The sequence below is a fragment of the Scleropages formosus genome, chromosome 7 (genome assembly GCF_900964775.1).
Source record: "Scleropages formosus chromosome 7, fSclFor1.1, whole genome shotgun sequence".
NCBI classification, from domain to species: domain Eukaryota; kingdom Metazoa; phylum Chordata; class Actinopteri; order Osteoglossiformes; family Osteoglossidae; genus Scleropages; species Scleropages formosus.
In genome coordinates, this window is record NC_041812.1 from 29,227,555 (window position 1) to 29,243,106 (window position 15,552).

General features: G+C 44.8%; 1 protein-coding gene across 1 annotated transcript; it reads left to right on the forward strand.

Annotated features, from left to right (window-relative positions):
- The first annotated feature begins 2,525 nt into the window (after positions 1 to 2,525).
- On the forward strand, positions 2,526 to 15,550 carry LOC108929058 (para-nitrobenzyl esterase). Its single transcript, XM_018743355.2, has 9 exons — positions 2,526 to 2,602; positions 5,099 to 5,799; positions 10,910 to 11,017; positions 11,124 to 11,320; positions 12,330 to 12,529; positions 12,842 to 12,900; positions 14,185 to 14,352; positions 14,983 to 15,204; positions 15,398 to 15,550. The coding sequence occupies exons 2-9, from the start codon at positions 5,106 to 5,108 to the stop codon at positions 15,538 to 15,540; spliced, it is 1,791 nt and encodes a 596-aa protein (XP_018598871.2). The 5' UTR covers positions 2,526 to 2,602; positions 5,099 to 5,105; the 3' UTR covers positions 15,541 to 15,550.
- The last annotated feature ends 2 nt before the right edge of the window (positions 15,551 to 15,552 follow it).

A 15,552-nucleotide genomic window follows, 5' to 3' on the forward strand; every position in this document is an offset into this window, starting at 1 on the left:
GAACGTGGAATGAAATTCCACTGGTAGACCGTCGAGGCCGGGAACCTTGCTCCGATTCATCTTACCAAGCACCTCTGACAGCTCGAGCAAAGTGATGGGGCTCTCTAAGCCGCCAAAGGCATCCTCGGAAACCCGTGACATCAAATTATCTAAAAAGCTCCTTTCTATTACCGGGTCTGTTTCCCTAACTTTTAAAAGATTTCTATAAAAACAGGACGCAACCTCTAACATCTGGGTGGTGTTGGTGAAGGACTCACCCTGCTGATTCCGTAGAGAAGTAAAACCTCTCTTACGTTTCAAGTCCTTCACCTTATTAAAAAAGTAGGAGGTACACTTCTCATTCTCCTCTATCTCCTTAACTCTGGTGCCAAACAGAAAGGCTTTGGCCTGCTGTTCATGCAGCTGTCTCAAAATAGCCTTTATCTCCATGGCCCTATCATAATCAGAAGTCCCTCCGTTATTGTGGCAAGAATAAATCCTCTGGAGTTCCTCCTCAAGCAAGCTGATATCCTGGCGCCGCAAAGCGGCACGTCGGATACAGTAGTTGATCGTGAGGGTCTTGGCCTTCGCCTTGATCCCCTCCCACCAATCAGCTGCCGAGGGGTAAAAATCCATGGAATCCTGCCAGAACGAAAAATTCTGCACAGCATGGGTGTCCAGGGGGAAGCGCACGCTGTGGCAAAGACGGCGGAAAAGAGCTGCGAGGTGCCGCTGGAGTGGGGTGAGCAGATCAAGTGGGGTCTCCCTGTGCCCACAGTAGGAGCAGCAGAAGAAGGCAGCGAACCGCTGGCGGGTGCTGAGGAAAGTCGCCCCGAGGAGGTCGGACAATGTGCTGGACGTCGTGGAGCAGTGTGCCTCATCTATGGACAGGCGGGGCTTTGTGGCAGAGGCGAGTGAACCCGTCAACGCGAATTCGCCTGCAGATGAAGATTTTGCCACTTTTGTGGAGAAAGCGCCCAGCCTGCCTGGAGTCCGAACAAGCTTTCCAAAGTTAGCGCGGCATGGCGGAACAAACGCCACAAAAGCAGGAGGGCTGCGCAAACAAAGGCAGCCGGTTTTACGAGCGTCGCAGCAGGCTCGGCATGCGGTGAAGTGGCAGAGGAGTAAGAGACAAGCAGGGTGGCTTGCCCAGATCCTAGAGGAAAAGATGGCAGAGCAGCAAGAGGTGCGGCGAGACAACCAGGGACACAAGAGGTGTGCTCGCCCCCAGCGACGGAGCTGGAACAGCACGGAGTGGCTGTGGAGAGTCGACTCAATGGCCCCACGAAAGCCAGTCAGCTGCGTGGAGTGCAAGGCGGTCGGCAAAAGCCACGGGGCGCCACCAAGTCTGGTATGTATTACGGGCGAGGAAAAGATCGGTGCTGGGACAGAGGCCAGGCGGACAAGGGATGAGGATGGCCACCTCAACCCCCGAGCGCACCGCCGTGGTGGGCTATTTCGGTTGTCCCCGCCCCAACCACCAGCGCTGAGCATCCGGAACCTGCACTCCTGATCGAAGGCAGTTGAGACAGCGCCGGACAGTGGGACATTTGTGAGGCAGGCAGCAGGGGGGACGCTGCTATTCTTTTGACGGGGAGCTATATAACAACCCAAGGTACTGGTGTTTAGGCGGGAAGATGTGTTCGGTGTAAATAGTTGAATTATAGGGAAAAATATGAAATGTGGGTGTGCAACCTCTGGGGGAAATGATGGGGTGACAGTGTTTGCCAGTGTGTTGAAACAGAGCCTGGGGTTGCTAAGCAGGCTGGGAAGGCTGGCTTGAGGCGCGGATCCTGGAGGAAACAGGCTCATTGGACCGAGAGCATTATTTCCCGTGTGCCGGTATTCTAATAAAACGTTCGAGATGAACCCTGCCTCTGCGTCCTTCTTCGCCCCATCCAAACCCACGGCGCTGTGCACCACAATATTATTATTGAATAAATATTGTGAAAGATCAGTATTTAAATTATTACACTTGCTAGAGAGTTCATTCTTGTACAAAAAAAATTATTAAAGTTAGAAACTTTTTTTTGCTGGGAATTTTCAGATATTGGACATTTTTCACATTTATTCACACACCTGTCCCTTTCCTCCAAGGCCACTTGCTATGTTGAGCTACCTACGACTTTTTAAAGAGTTGGGTAACTTCATTGGAACCATGCAGGACAAGAACCTTACTCAAGGCTAGGTTGGAAGTGGGATTTGAACCTGCAACCTTTGCATACAAATGCAATAACAGTGGTCTACCCACCACACGGCCACGTTTAGCCCTCACAAAGAAACATGTCATGTCCTGGATGTAAGTCTGAGACTCGAACCCATGTTAAACTGCGTGTAGGCACGATCTGCGTTTAAATACACTACACAACACATAACTCAGCTGCAGTTGTTCGCCTGTTCGTTTCCTGAGCGGTCGCGCTCATCACAGCCCTTGTTTCGGCCCGGAGTCGCGATTGGACAGTCGCGCTCCTTCCTTCTCCCTGCGCTGTGGGACCTTTAAACGCGCACAAACAGCGGGGGGGGGTTGGAAGTTGGGGGAAGAAAAGGGGGGGGGCGGGCAGCCATTTCCAGTGCGCGCGCGGGGGACACAGCACTGCAGGTCCTCACATGGGATACTTTAAACGTGAGTATTGTATGTATTGTGTCTGAGGGAAAAACTGTCGTAGCGGTTCTATTTCATACAACACAGCCGATCTTTTCATCTCAGCCTTGAGTTCAGTTATTCACGGATTCACACCGTAGGACGTGTGTGTAAACACCGCCTTCGTGATCGTGTACTGCGCAGTTCCTGTCCTGTCTGTGCATTCTCTCTTCATCGCTGTCCTTTCCGAGCACGTGCGTGCGGCTCTTTGCAAGTCATACATATACCAGCAGGTGAATTAAAAGTATTGCAGTTCTGTGGTAAAGTGCGTCCCTTGTTTGTTCTCTCCGAGCGCAGGACGCTGAAGTCAGAGCCAGTGGAGTAAACGCGGCGGGGGGGAAGGGAAGGGAAGAGAAGGGCGGGGCGCGGTGCGGTGCGGTGTAATGTTAGGCTGTGTTTTCTGCAACCCTATTGGTCGGTATCGTGGCGAAGGGGGCGGGATGTTGATAAAGGGGTGGGGTTTACGAGCGCAAGAACTGCGGTGTAATGGCAACGGGGGGGGGGGATTTCAGAAACTTTGTTTTTCTTTACGATGAAAGCTTGAGTTGTTTTTTAAAGGAGTGAAACGTAAAAAAAACTATTAAAACTGGGTTGCTGGTTCACACCAGCAAAACAGAAGTGCCACATACTTCAATGCAATGGCCGTGCCCGGATCATTATACGTGCTGTGTAAGTAAGGGCAGTCCCCGCATTACGAATGAGTTCCGTTCTTCAATCTGTCTTTAACTCTGATTTTGACGTAAGTCGGAACAGTTGGGTATGGTGGGTGTCTGACGTCAGTTTGTCAAATGTTTGTCTTAGTATATACTATATAGTGTACCTTTCTATGCATAAAAGAACATTAAGGAAACACTTCTGGATACACTAAAACACTTTTAATATAACAATAATACAGGGGCACGGTGGCGCAGTGGGTTGGACCAGGTCCTGCTCTCCGGTGGGTCTGGGGTTCGAGTCCTGCTTGGGGTGCCTTGCAACAGACTGGAGTCCTGTCCTGGGTGTGTCCCCTCCCCCTCTGGCCTTACGCCCTGAGTTGCCGGGTTAGGCTCCGGCTCCCACCGACCCCGTATGGGACAAGCGGTTCAGAAAGTGTGTGTGTGTGTGTGTGTGTGTGTGTGTGTGTGTGTGTGTGTGTGTGTGTAATAATACAATAATGATAATAATAAATGTAACTACTGTATATTTAATAGAGAGACATAGAAAAAGAAAATGTTACTACTGTCATGATGAACAGAGGACACAGAGGAGGCTGGACCCAAGTGCACAATCATTTATTCAGAATCAAAGGACTAGATGCGTTCTCGTGGTCGGGGATGGGCGAATGGTCGAGCGATTGACGAACTGAAATAGGCGAGGATCCGAAATCGTGGTCGAGGGACGAGGCGGGCAGTTGTTGTCAAAGAGTCGTGTAACGGGACTGGGGTACGATGAGAAATAGGATTTGGAAGAGCAGAGCGAGGTGGGTTTGAGAACACAGCGAGGGCGTTGTATGACGTGAGATTGCGCAACTGGGAAGAGGTTGAGAAGTGTCTTTAAAGCTGAGTGCTCTTTCAGAGAGAGAGAGAGAGAGAGAGTGCATGCAAAACATAAAAGAAACAATGTTCACTTTTCCAACGTTAATTGGTGTTTCATCTTTTTCCGATCGCTTTATTATTTCCACTTTAGTTTCAGTTGTGCTCATGTTTTTCTCATAGATGCATCACCATCCCTTACATCACATTTACACTTTGGTGCCATGGTTAGGAGGGTAAAAACAAAAAAATTAAAGTCAAATACAGTAACACACAACACTGTATTTGGCTTTAATTTTTTTTTACCCTCCTAACCATGGTGTTTTGATGCGCATCGCAAAGTACTGCCCATTTGTTATTGTGAACCACTGTATGTAACTCAAATTTGTAATACAGTAGGCTTAATTATGAAATTTTTATTTCATTGTTACTTAAGGGTGACAAAAAAAAAATTACCTTCCGGTCAGTAAGGGGATGGTTTGTAACTATGGGTTGTACTTAAGTCAAACATGTGTAACCTGGGGACTCCCTGTGCCATAGTACCATACTGCCCTCATATGGTCATCATATATTGTACTGTAAAAACCTCTGTATAAACACCCTCTCAAAATTAGCTCAGTTTAAACACTGTTTTTTTTTTTTTAATCACCACTTCTATAATTAGGGTATTCCTCTTGAAATTTAACATTAACTTAACATTAAATCTGTTCATGTGTTTAGTTGAACTTGTCTTTTTAAGAATCCCAACTATTCAGTAGTTAATCTTAATTTCTTGAGCAGATTATGCAATATGAATACCTTTCTCAGTTTTAACTCCTTTATCAAGTTCTTCATAACTTCTTTTTTTAAGTTTTTGTGCTACGAGACTGGATGATGATGATGATTGTGACAGCTATAGACGGCATTCTGTGGAAATGGCTGCAGCCACAACCTGGGAAAAATTGTTCTGTGCACTTTTTTTGTTCAGAATCACCATGAACGAAGACGTCTACGAGGTGCGGGACGGAAATGAGTACCGCTACCTTGTTCAGGAAGAGGGAGAGGAAGAGGTGCGGTACTGCAGGCGCAACTATGTGAACCCGTTCCTGGTCCCCTCTCGCAAGTGCATCTTCTTCATCAGCTGCATAGTGCTGTCTCTCCTGATCCTGGCCGGGTACCTGGCCTACATGGCCGAAATGCCCCCACACGGCTTTGCCACCGTTCCCACTGACTGCGGCAAAGTGAGCGGTCACTGGAGGAGCGGAGCGTATTCCTTCAAGGGGATCCCTTATGCTGCCCCTCCAGTCAGGGACAGGAGGTGGAAGCCCCCAGTCGACCTCCGGATGTCTGGCCTCTGCTGGAGGGGGACCTACGATGCCACCTACTTCCGCAATGTGTGCGCCCAGGTGCAGCCCCTGGATGAGAACGGCAAGGTGCAAGGGGAGGAGGACTGCCTGTACCTGAATGTATGGACCCCGACCTTGCAGAAAGACGCCAGGCTGCCTGTGATGGTTTGGATTCATGGGGGTTACCTGCACATGCTCAGTGGCTCCGAGGAAGGCTACTCGCCCAAAGAGGAGTTGGCCGCCAGTACTGGAGTGGTTTACGTTAGTTTTAACTACCGCCTGAATGCTTTCGGGTTCCTTGCCTTATCACTTCTTAGACAGAACTCTCCAACCAAAACCTCCGGTAAGCCTCAAGGCTCGACTTAAGGTTTTTTCTTTTTTAATTTTTGTTTAAAATAAACTGTGTGAAGTATATACAGTAGAGAAGAATGTGTAACACTTTGGCGGTGTTGCAACTGTTTTAGCTAACTTAGTCCATTGCTGCATTTTCATTTATGAAAATAGTTTGACATTTCAGTATGGTAAAAATCTACAAGACTTTCATGTTCCTTCTTTTCTTAACTAATCATTTGGTCAAGTTGGTGTCCCCCAACCCAAATCATTGTTTCCTTTAAACAACCTCCTAACCCATTTGGGATGAATAAAATAAAGTAAATCCTTAAGAAAGAAGGCTGTACACATATACTTTTACTGTACCAGAAAAAAATCTGGATTTTCACTCAAGTAAAAAGTTCTTCATATTTGCTATACCAGCTTCCTATATTTGTAAAAGCCTAGGGGCAGCATTGTTCAACCTTGCAGAGGAGGGTGTGGAAGAGAAGATATCAAGTAGTGAATGCAGCCAGTGTTTTAATGATAAATTAAAGGTATTTGCTGCTGAACACTGAGCTTCTCGGCTACTGTCAAGCCTGCCAACCAAATTTTAAGTAATTTCCTTGATGGGGAATTTAGTTGTCATAATGCAAAGCAGGGTCTATGGGAAAGCATATGCCAGTCAGTATCAAGATGGAATCAACAACCTTAACCCAAACTATAGCAAGAGTAGGGCATCAAACTTAAGCAAACAACCTTCAAAATACCATAGCCTTATCTTTTATGCAGCTTAATATAACCAGTGGTGTCCACTATGGTACATATATAATGTACTAAATTTTTACGAGTCATTCTCTTCATAAAAACTGTTCAGTTAGCATCAAAATTGTTAAATATTTTAAAACAACTTGATTTGTTTTTTCATATTTCATTAAATTTCTTGGTTGATAAGCATTTACCTTTATTCATTCAGCAGATGTTCTCCAAATGTGACATACGTTGCAGAGAAAAATACAATGAGTGCATCACATCAACAGAAGGAGAGCTTTGGATTCAGACACGTTATTCTAGAGTACAGTTCATTTGTCAAAATCCACCACATGAACCAGTGTACAGCACACAGTAGCTGTATAAGGGTTTACGCACATACACACACATTGACTGAAACCGCTTGTCCCAAATGGGGTTGCGGCAAACCAGAGCCTAACCTAGCAACACAGGGTATAAGGTTGGAGGGGGAGGGGTCACACCCAGGATGGGACACCAGTGTGTTACAAGGCACCCCAAGTGGGACTTGAACCCTAGACCTGCCAGAGAGCAGGACCCGGTCAAAGGGTTTACCCATTATTCAATAATTTGGAATCACAAAACTATTGAACATAAACATGTAAATCAGGGGTCACCAACATGGTGCCCGCGGGTACCAGGTCGCCCGCAAGGATCACATGAGTCACCCGCGGGCCTGTTATAAAAATAGCTCACCACCATAGCGCCACTTACCAGTAAGCTGCATCTAATTTTTTTTGTTGCTATTCTTTTTAAATCACAGTTGCATTGGTGTAAATTTGAAAATGACAATATTAAAAAAAAAACTTTAAAAATTATTTCATATTAGATTAGAGCTAGCTGGTCTCCACGGCAACCGTTGCCGTAGAGAGCAGCTAGCGGGCGCAGTGAAGGGGAGGAGATGATTTACCCCCGAAAACATGGCAGAAAAAAGAAAGAAAACATATCATTTTCACAGTGAATGGGAGGAAGAGTTCTTTTTTACCACTGTGAAAGATTCCTGCGTGTGTCTCATTTGCGGGGCGACTGTGGCGACGGCAAAGCGGCACAATGTTGAGAGACATTTCAGAACGTGTCACGCAAGCTACCATGCTAACTACCCACCGGGCAGCGCATTACGAGTGGAAAAAGCCCGCGAGTTAAAGGCAGGTTTGTGCAAACAGCAGTCTTTTTTCACGAGACCGGTGAAAAACCCCCAAAAAGCAAACTGGTAGCCCTTCACATTAATCGGTACCCAAGAAGTAGCTCTCAGTTTCAAAAAGGTTGGTGACCCCGATGTAAATAAAGAGATTGGGGTGAAATGAGTGTGAAAGACGTTGATTGAGACCTTTCTTAAATGTACAGAGATTCAGCGCTTCTGAGTGAGGAGGGAGATCATTCCACCATATCAGAGCCAAAACCAAAAACTTTCATGCTTTTCATTTCGGACCTTTCATTTGTGGGATGACCAAGCAGGCAGGGGTGAAGGAGTGCAGTCTGATAGGGGTGTCGCAAGTGTTCAAGTCTTGTAGATATTGGGGAACAGGTCCGTTGATGAGTTTTGTGGGCTGTAACCAGTCTTGAATTACATTCGGGCAGCTACAGAAAGCCAATGTAGACAGATGAGGAGGGGGTGATACATGGGAACTCTTCAAATGGTCAAACACAACTCGCGCAGCAGCGTTCTGTATTAGTTGTAGAGGTTTGATGGCAGTAGCTGGACGGCCAGACAGGAGAGAGTTGCAGTAGTGCAAGCAGGATATAGCCATAGCCTGGACAAGTAGTTGAATAGAGTCTGTTGTGCAATAAGGATGGATCCTGTGGATGTTATGTAGGATGTATCTGCAGTTTCGGGTTGTACTTTCAATTCGTTGAGTGAAAGACTTGAGTCAGTCATCACTCCCAGATTCTTAGCCGAAGAAGTAGGCAAAATGAGTGTTATCCAGTTTGATATAGAGCTTTTAACTGAAAGATGGGCCAGCTGGGAGGTGAAGGTTCTCTGTTTTGAAGAGGTGTAAGTGGTGATCAGACATCCAGCCAGAGATGTCTGAGAGGCAGGCAGCAATGCGCATGGAACTGTCTGTAGCTCTGGGCAGAAAGGAGAGGAAGAGTTGGGTATCATTGGCATAACAGTGGTTGGAGAATCCATGGGAGGCAATGACAGGGTTGAAGGAAGAGATGTAGGTTGAGAAGAGTAAGGGTCCCAGTACTGAGCCCTCTGGGATGCCAGTGGAGAGAGGCTGAAGGGATGATCAAGAGTCCCACCAGACTACTTGGTATGAATTTTTCAATAGGTAGGATTCAAACCATTTCAGTGCAGTTCTCTTGATCCCAAGCTGTCCAAGAGAGGAGAATAGGAAGGTCTAAAACAACTTATCTGTGTACTGATAAGAGGGGGGCCGTTCTCGCCGAATGGAGAGCATCTGACACTGCCAGGAGGGCTGGCTTGGTGAAATGTCCAGCTTTGAATCCAGACTGATATCTGTAGAGGAGCTCATTCTGGGTGAGGAATGCAGATAGCTGCTCACAGGTTGCCCATTCCAGAGCATTTGACAGAAATAGGAGGAGGGAGACTGGCCTGAAGTTCTGGGCTGAGTCAGGATCCAGAGAGGGTTTCTTTAGCAGAGGTGAAATGAGGGCAGATTTGAAGGTGAATGGGAAGCAACCAGAGGAGAGTGAGGAGTTGATTATCTTGGAAATAAGAGGTAAGTTGCAGGGAAATGTCCTGTAGGAGTGGTGAAGGGATCGGATCAAGGGAGCAGGTGGTGGCTCTGAGTGACAGCAGGAGGTCGGAGATTTTAGTTTCTGACAGGATTAAATGCGGAGAGTGTGACTTCGCAGGGAGGTCCAGCATAATCGGGGCAAGCGGATTCTGAGAACTTGTCCGTGATTGCGTTGACTTTGTCTCAGAAAAACCAGGCAAAAGCAGTAAGAGAGGAGGGAGGAGGAGGGCAGAATAGGGATGAGAAGGTGGTGAAGAGTCTGTGTTGTTTAATTTCAGACTGCAGTTTATTGTTGAAGAAGGTGGTTTTAGCTAAAGAGACAGCAGAATGAAAGGTTGCTAAGAGATCCTTGTAGACATTCAGGTCTGTGCGAGTCCTTGATTTCCACCATCGTCACTCTGCAGCCCAGAGTTTGCTCTTGTTGGCATGTAGTGTATCAGTCAGCCATGGGGTGGAACTGGGGCATGCTGGTCTGGAAGTTAGGGGACAGAGAGAGTCTACAGAGGAACATAGGACTGAGAGGAAGACATCTGTAAAATTGTCTGTTGACAGATCTGAAAATTGTGCAGCAGAAGGGAGAGAGGACTACAGGAGCGACAGAAGGCCACTTGCATGAATATCCTCGACATGCAGGTTGAAGTCACCCAGGAGAACGTAGTGTTGTCCCCTGGGAGAGCTCAACAAGATGCCAAGATCATCCAAGAAATGACCAGGAGGGCGATAGAGAATGACCACAATGAGTGTGATTGGGGCAGTGATGGAGACAAGCAGGCTTGTGCCTCCACCTCTGGCAGATGGATGCTGGGTGTGGGAGAATGAGAATGAGTAGTTCATGGAGAGGGCTGCAGGTGTGTCTGTTTTCCGGCGCTTACCCTTTTCATTATTCAAAATGCTATGGTGGTAAACGTGCGCCTTTATGAAAATCGAGAACTTTCTCGCAGGCATACAGCAATCAGTTTGGAGATGAAATTGAAAATAATAAGGAAGTATGAAGATGGACAAAGATTGTCGTCTGTAGCACGGGAACTTGGTTTAGCCGTATCGACTGTAAATATGATAGTGAAGGATGCTGCATGTATAAAGGAGCATGTGAAAGGAACAGCTAGCATGAAAACAACAGTAATAACGAAGAAATGTCAAGGTGCAATAACGGATGTAAAAATGATAAATTATGCAAAAATAGCACTCTCTTGTGTGCAAGCATACTACTAGATATAAGGTAAGCAAGCACAGTACAATGCCGTACGTGTACCGTATGCAGTAGTCTATTTTTTAAATTTAATTTAAACTTTGTAGAAATGTAAAAATTTATTTCATTGACTAGGCCTATGTCTTATTATAGTATTTAATATGTCTGACATTTACTAGAGAATTATGTGTAATGTTTTTTTATACCCATGTTTGCAACAAATGCGAAGGAAATGAGAAGGCTTGGCTCTGTAACGGAGGGCGAGGGGGAATCCAACACACGTACACTTCAACTTACGTAAGGGGTTGAGGAACCGTCTATTTGCGTAAGACGAGGGGTGTCTGTAAATGTTTATACAGGAATTTAATTTCTTTTGCAAACCCTCCACTGCCAAATTTGTTTGGGGGTGATCTGATGCATGTCTAACTAATATCGTAATTGTATGGCATCTTTTTACATTGTAGGAAATTATGGCTTCATGGATCAGATAGCAGCTCTGCAGTGGGTCAAGAGGAATATAAACCTGTTTGGTGGAGATCCAGGACGGGTCACTATATTTGGACAAAGCTCAGGTATTCGCCTTTTAAAATGATACCCACTGTCTGTTTGATGTATTTGTAGAGTATGCTGTATATTATGTATCTACACACTGTCATTGGCTTGTTCCTTTCTATGCAGGGGGGACATCAGTGTGGACATTGATGATGTCACCACTTGCCAAGGGCCTGTTCCACAGGGCAATTGACATGAGTGGCTCCTATGTTTACAACAGCCCCCTGAAGAAGGCCGAGAAGGACAACCTCGTGTTCCTCAATAAGTCTGGATGCAGCACCTTGGAGTGTCTTCAGAAGCTCTCAAAGACCCAAGTTCTCCAGGTGCTGATACATGCTTGGTTTTTTCTTAAGTTTGTGATAAAATTCAACTTTTAACCACTAGCAATATTATTTCTTTCCCTAACTCACGGAGGATGAAACTGGCACATAGACACTCCCTCTGTTTTAAGAAGGTTTACTTAAGAATCGCATCTCTTCAACTATGTCTCTCTTTCTCCTAATGTAATGCACAAATTGTATTTCTCTGAGATGTATGTCGCTTCGGAGAAAAGCGTCTGCTAAATGAATAAATGTAAATGTAAATTCTGTATCATTGATAAATATTTGGGCTCAGCCAGCTAGAATTTGTAAGTTGCAGAGGAGTTGTGGCTGTATGGTTTGCACTGTCCATCATGGAGGAGGCAGTATCATGTCTGGGTTGCTTTGTTGGCCAGACTTTGTGATCTTCACCAAGTCCATGGCACCTCAACCAGCATGCCTATATAACAGCATTCTTCAGAGGCACACTGCTCCATCGGGGTTATGGATGGTGGGGCAGAGAGACTTGGTTCCAGCAAATGTACTCAAACTTCAAATGATTTTAGTCCCCACTGTGTTTTGCTATAGATGACAGAAAGCCAGTGTAAGGTACATAGTGACCCTGAGAATGTCTTGTTGGTGGCTTGCTTTTTAGGGATTCATTTTGAGGGTTGGTGTTAAAATTTCATCACATTGAACTGGCTCCGCCCATCTGTCCAGACATAAATTTACTGAGATCTAGCAGTGGAATCCAAAATTGTTTGGGTTGTTGCTCCCAGTAACAGCAGCTAATGTGAGATGAACGCCGTTGCAGATGGTGAAGGAAACTAACTGTACTTAAGAATCCCACATCTGCAGCTATGTCTCTTTCTCCTGAGGTAATGCACAAATTGTATTTTCTACGAGATGTACGTCGCTTTGGAGAAAAATGTTTTTAAATGAATAAATGTAAATGTAAACAGAGCTCAGAGGTCTTGTGGAAAGATGTTAAATTTAGTCATGTTTAATTCAGATTCTTTTCCTCCCACTTTAGGCAATACCATGGAAGGAGTACCCTTTTTGGGCAGCAGAAGATCTTGCAGACATTCCAGTAAAGGAGCGTTTTGATGGACCAGTGGCTGTGGTGGATGGACACGTTCTGCTCGCTCCTCCCTTTGAGACCTGGGAGAAAGGCAGTGGCTACACCGACGTTCCATTTGTCATCGGCACCACTGAGCAGGAAGTGGACTGGTGGTATGTGGATCTGGTGGTAGTTCCTAGTCATTTTCATGCCTCCATGGGAAAGTCATCTTGACAGGCCAATGTAATTTATCATTTTCGCTTGTGTCTTCATGTGAAATGTACGTTGGAAACTACGGTGGCTGGAGCTGAGATTTCTTTTCAATTCTTCAACTAGAATGCAAATGAAACATCTGCTCAGGAATAAACTAAAACCACCTTGCTCAAAAAAGGTTGCATATAAATTATAGCAGACACCTAATGATTATATCTGAATCAGCTTTAATCCAAAGCAGATTTTTAGCTGGTCTGTATGTTCTTTTCTAGTCCAGTTTATGAGAACATTTCACTCTGGACTTGGGATGACTATCATTGGTTTGTGACTGGTAAGTGCTCCATTGGTTGTGCTTTGTGTGTGGGGTTTCTTCTTTTTTTTAAATCCAACATTTGATTACTTTCAGTAGATCAATCCACCCATCTGTTCATTATTAATAAGCACTTGCCAAGGTCAGTGTGGTGAGTAGTATAGCGTGAAAGCAAGGGCCACGAGGCAGGGTACATTCTGAATGGGATGCCAGTCTGTCACAGTGCACCACACACGCTAAGGGTAATTTGGAGTCACTAACTTATCCGAGGTATGTATTTAGATCGTTAGGAAATCCTCAGAAACAAGAACATTTAAACTCCACATAGACTGAACTGGGTTCAAATCCTACATTTGAATCAACAGTATGGGAGCTGCGAGGTGCCTCACAAATACAATGGGTACAACCCCAATTCCAAAAAAGTTGTGACAGTATGGAAAATGCTTATAAAAACAAAAAGGAGTGATTTGTAAATTTACTTTGACTTGTATTCAAACAAAAACAATGTAAAGACAAGGTATTTTCATGTTTTGCCTGATCAACTGCATTGTTTTTTGAATATATATGTTTATTCTGAAATTGATGCCTGCAACAGGTTCCAGAAAAGTTGGGACAGGGGTAATATAGGACTAATAATGGTGTTACAAGTAGTACAGCAGCGAAGACCGGTATAGTGGATAAATGGCAGAAATTTTGCTTGCTAAACTTAACAAACTGGTGTCATCAGTGTCCAAACGCTTAATAAATGTTATTAAAAGCAATGGTGATGTTACACAGCGGAAAAAACCTGACCGTCCCAACGTTTTTGGAACATCTTGCAAGCATCAATTTCAGAATAAACTTATAGCTTCAAAAACCACTGCAGTTGATTAGGTAAAACATGAAATACCTTGCCTTTATTGTTTTACACTGACTTGTATTCAAAAAATTTACAAATCACTCTTTTCTTTTTAGTAGCCTTTTTTTATACCATCTTAACCTTTTTTGGAAATAGGGTTGTACAGTTAGGGGGGCGCAGTAGTGCAGCAGGTTTGGCGTGGGTCTGGGGTTCGATTCCCGCTTGGGGTCCCTTGCGACAGACTGGCGTCACTTCCTGGGTGTGTCCCCTCCCCCTCCAGCCTTGTGCCCTGTGTTGCTGGGTTAGACTCCGGTTCACCGCAACCCCGTCTGGGACAAGCGGTTTCAGTCAATGTGTATGTGGGTTGTACAATTAGAAACCAAAAAGTTTACCATTCAATTGACTTTACTGCTTAGTTTTGTCCACCAGGTGTTACTTTTATTTTTTTTTTCCCGTTTCCTTCTCAGAGAAATTGTCACCTTTTGGAGCGGAGCTCGCCAAACAGGCCATTGAGCTGTATCCCAGCTCTGCCAAGTGTCCCATCAATGACCGCTGCCCTGAGAGACTTTTCACCACACTGGTGTCTGACATGAGAGTCACCTGTCCAGCTCACGATAAGGCCAGGAGAGCTGCAAGTAATGCCCAAGAAGGGTTTTGTCATGCAACAGCCTTTGCTTTACTATTGTGATTCATTTGAGGTTGGAACTCATTTTGGAATGTTTCCAGATGTGTCCATCAAAGGTGGCTTGTGACTATTAAAATAGTATTTATGGTCGTTCGCTAGAAAGTTGCATGGATATACAGTCTTGGCCAAAAACATTGGCCACCCTTACTCTTTTCAAGGAACACAACTTTCTATAAATAGAAATTGACTAAAATATTTGGTCTCTATAATTCTGTCTTCACTGTTAATATTATATAAGTTTTGTGTTTGACTCAGAATTTAGTATACCAATTTAAATCCCAAAATAAAAGAAATGGCACTGACTAAATGGACACTTCACATTCAGCTTTCAGTACCACAGCCTTTGGTCAAAATAACTGCAGACAAGCACTTACAGTAATTCCTATAAATTAATCTGTTAATGCCGTTTCTTATTTGCCAATTTAAAGGGACACATATATTCTAAATAAAACAGTATGTATTAAGTGAATTACTAAATACTTTCAACTTTTTGTTTGTATTCTTGTACTTTTTACTAATTTTTGGCCATAGTTGGTTCATTTTTGCTCTCTCATTACCCTCCATCAAACTTCTCTTCCAGAAGCCCTGAAGAGCCCTGTGTACCGCTACTTAGTGACCCACACACCGTCCAGAGAAGCAAAGGTCTCTAAACTGCTGCCTTTTCAAAGTCGCTTCTCCTTCCATGTACTGGATGCCTTGGCATTCTTTAATAATCTGAAATGGGCACTGGGAGAGATGAGTGCAGAAGACGAAGGCTTTCAGCAGCTTATGAGAAAGTACTTTGTACACTTTGCAAAAACAGGTGAGTTGGACATGATGGCACAGTCTCCTACATCATAAGCCAAATTATGTTCACGGTAACTTTTGGAATTCCAAGTAAGCTCGCCATTGAAAATGCAGTCAAAGCAAATCAGGTTGCAGCCGAGGAATCACATTTAGTGTGTTGTCAGGGTGCAGAGTGGTACCAATTACTGTGTCATGCTTGTATCATACAGGAGCCATGCCAATGGAATGGCCCAGATACCCATCCCATGTGGCAATGCTGTCCAGCAACTTCTCTGCAGCTCAGAATTACTCTGCTGCTCGCTGTCAGCTCTGGGAGAAAAATGGGTTCTTCTCGTACGCATGGATCAACTAATGTGCTATTTTA